At 43.6% G+C, this 243-nt stretch overlaps 1 protein-coding gene across 1 annotated transcript in view; it reads right to left on the reverse strand.

The window, feature by feature from the left end:
* The window catches only part of LOC119585992 (fibrillin-2-like), a 15,914-nt gene that overhangs the window by 6,670 nt on the left and 9,001 nt on the right, over positions 1–243 (reverse strand). The window contains exon 8 of the mRNA XM_037934704.1: positions 44–166. Coding sequence (XP_037790632.1) covers positions 44–166 — 123 coding nt within the window. The remainder of the gene's footprint in view (positions 1–43; positions 167–243) is intronic.

A 243-nucleotide genomic window follows, 5' to 3' on the forward strand; every position in this document is an offset into this window, starting at 1 on the left:
ATTCTATCTTAGGGGACTGTACAAATACTATTCATCGCCTCACCTGTGCACGTAAACCCATCACCAGTATAACCCGTCTTGCACGTGCAAGTGTAGCTGCCGTCCGTGTCCGTGCAGTCGGCATTGACGTCACATCCGCCGTTATTCGTTAGACACTCGTTGATGTCTAAAAAGAACGATCATTTTCTTATGTATATGAAAAAACTGGGTAAACTGCCTAACTAACGAAATTCACAATGCAAA

This window comes from Penaeus monodon, chromosome 20 (assembly GCF_015228065.2).
Source record: "Penaeus monodon isolate SGIC_2016 chromosome 20, NSTDA_Pmon_1, whole genome shotgun sequence".
NCBI lineage: Eukaryota > Metazoa > Arthropoda > Malacostraca > Decapoda > Penaeidae > Penaeus > Penaeus monodon.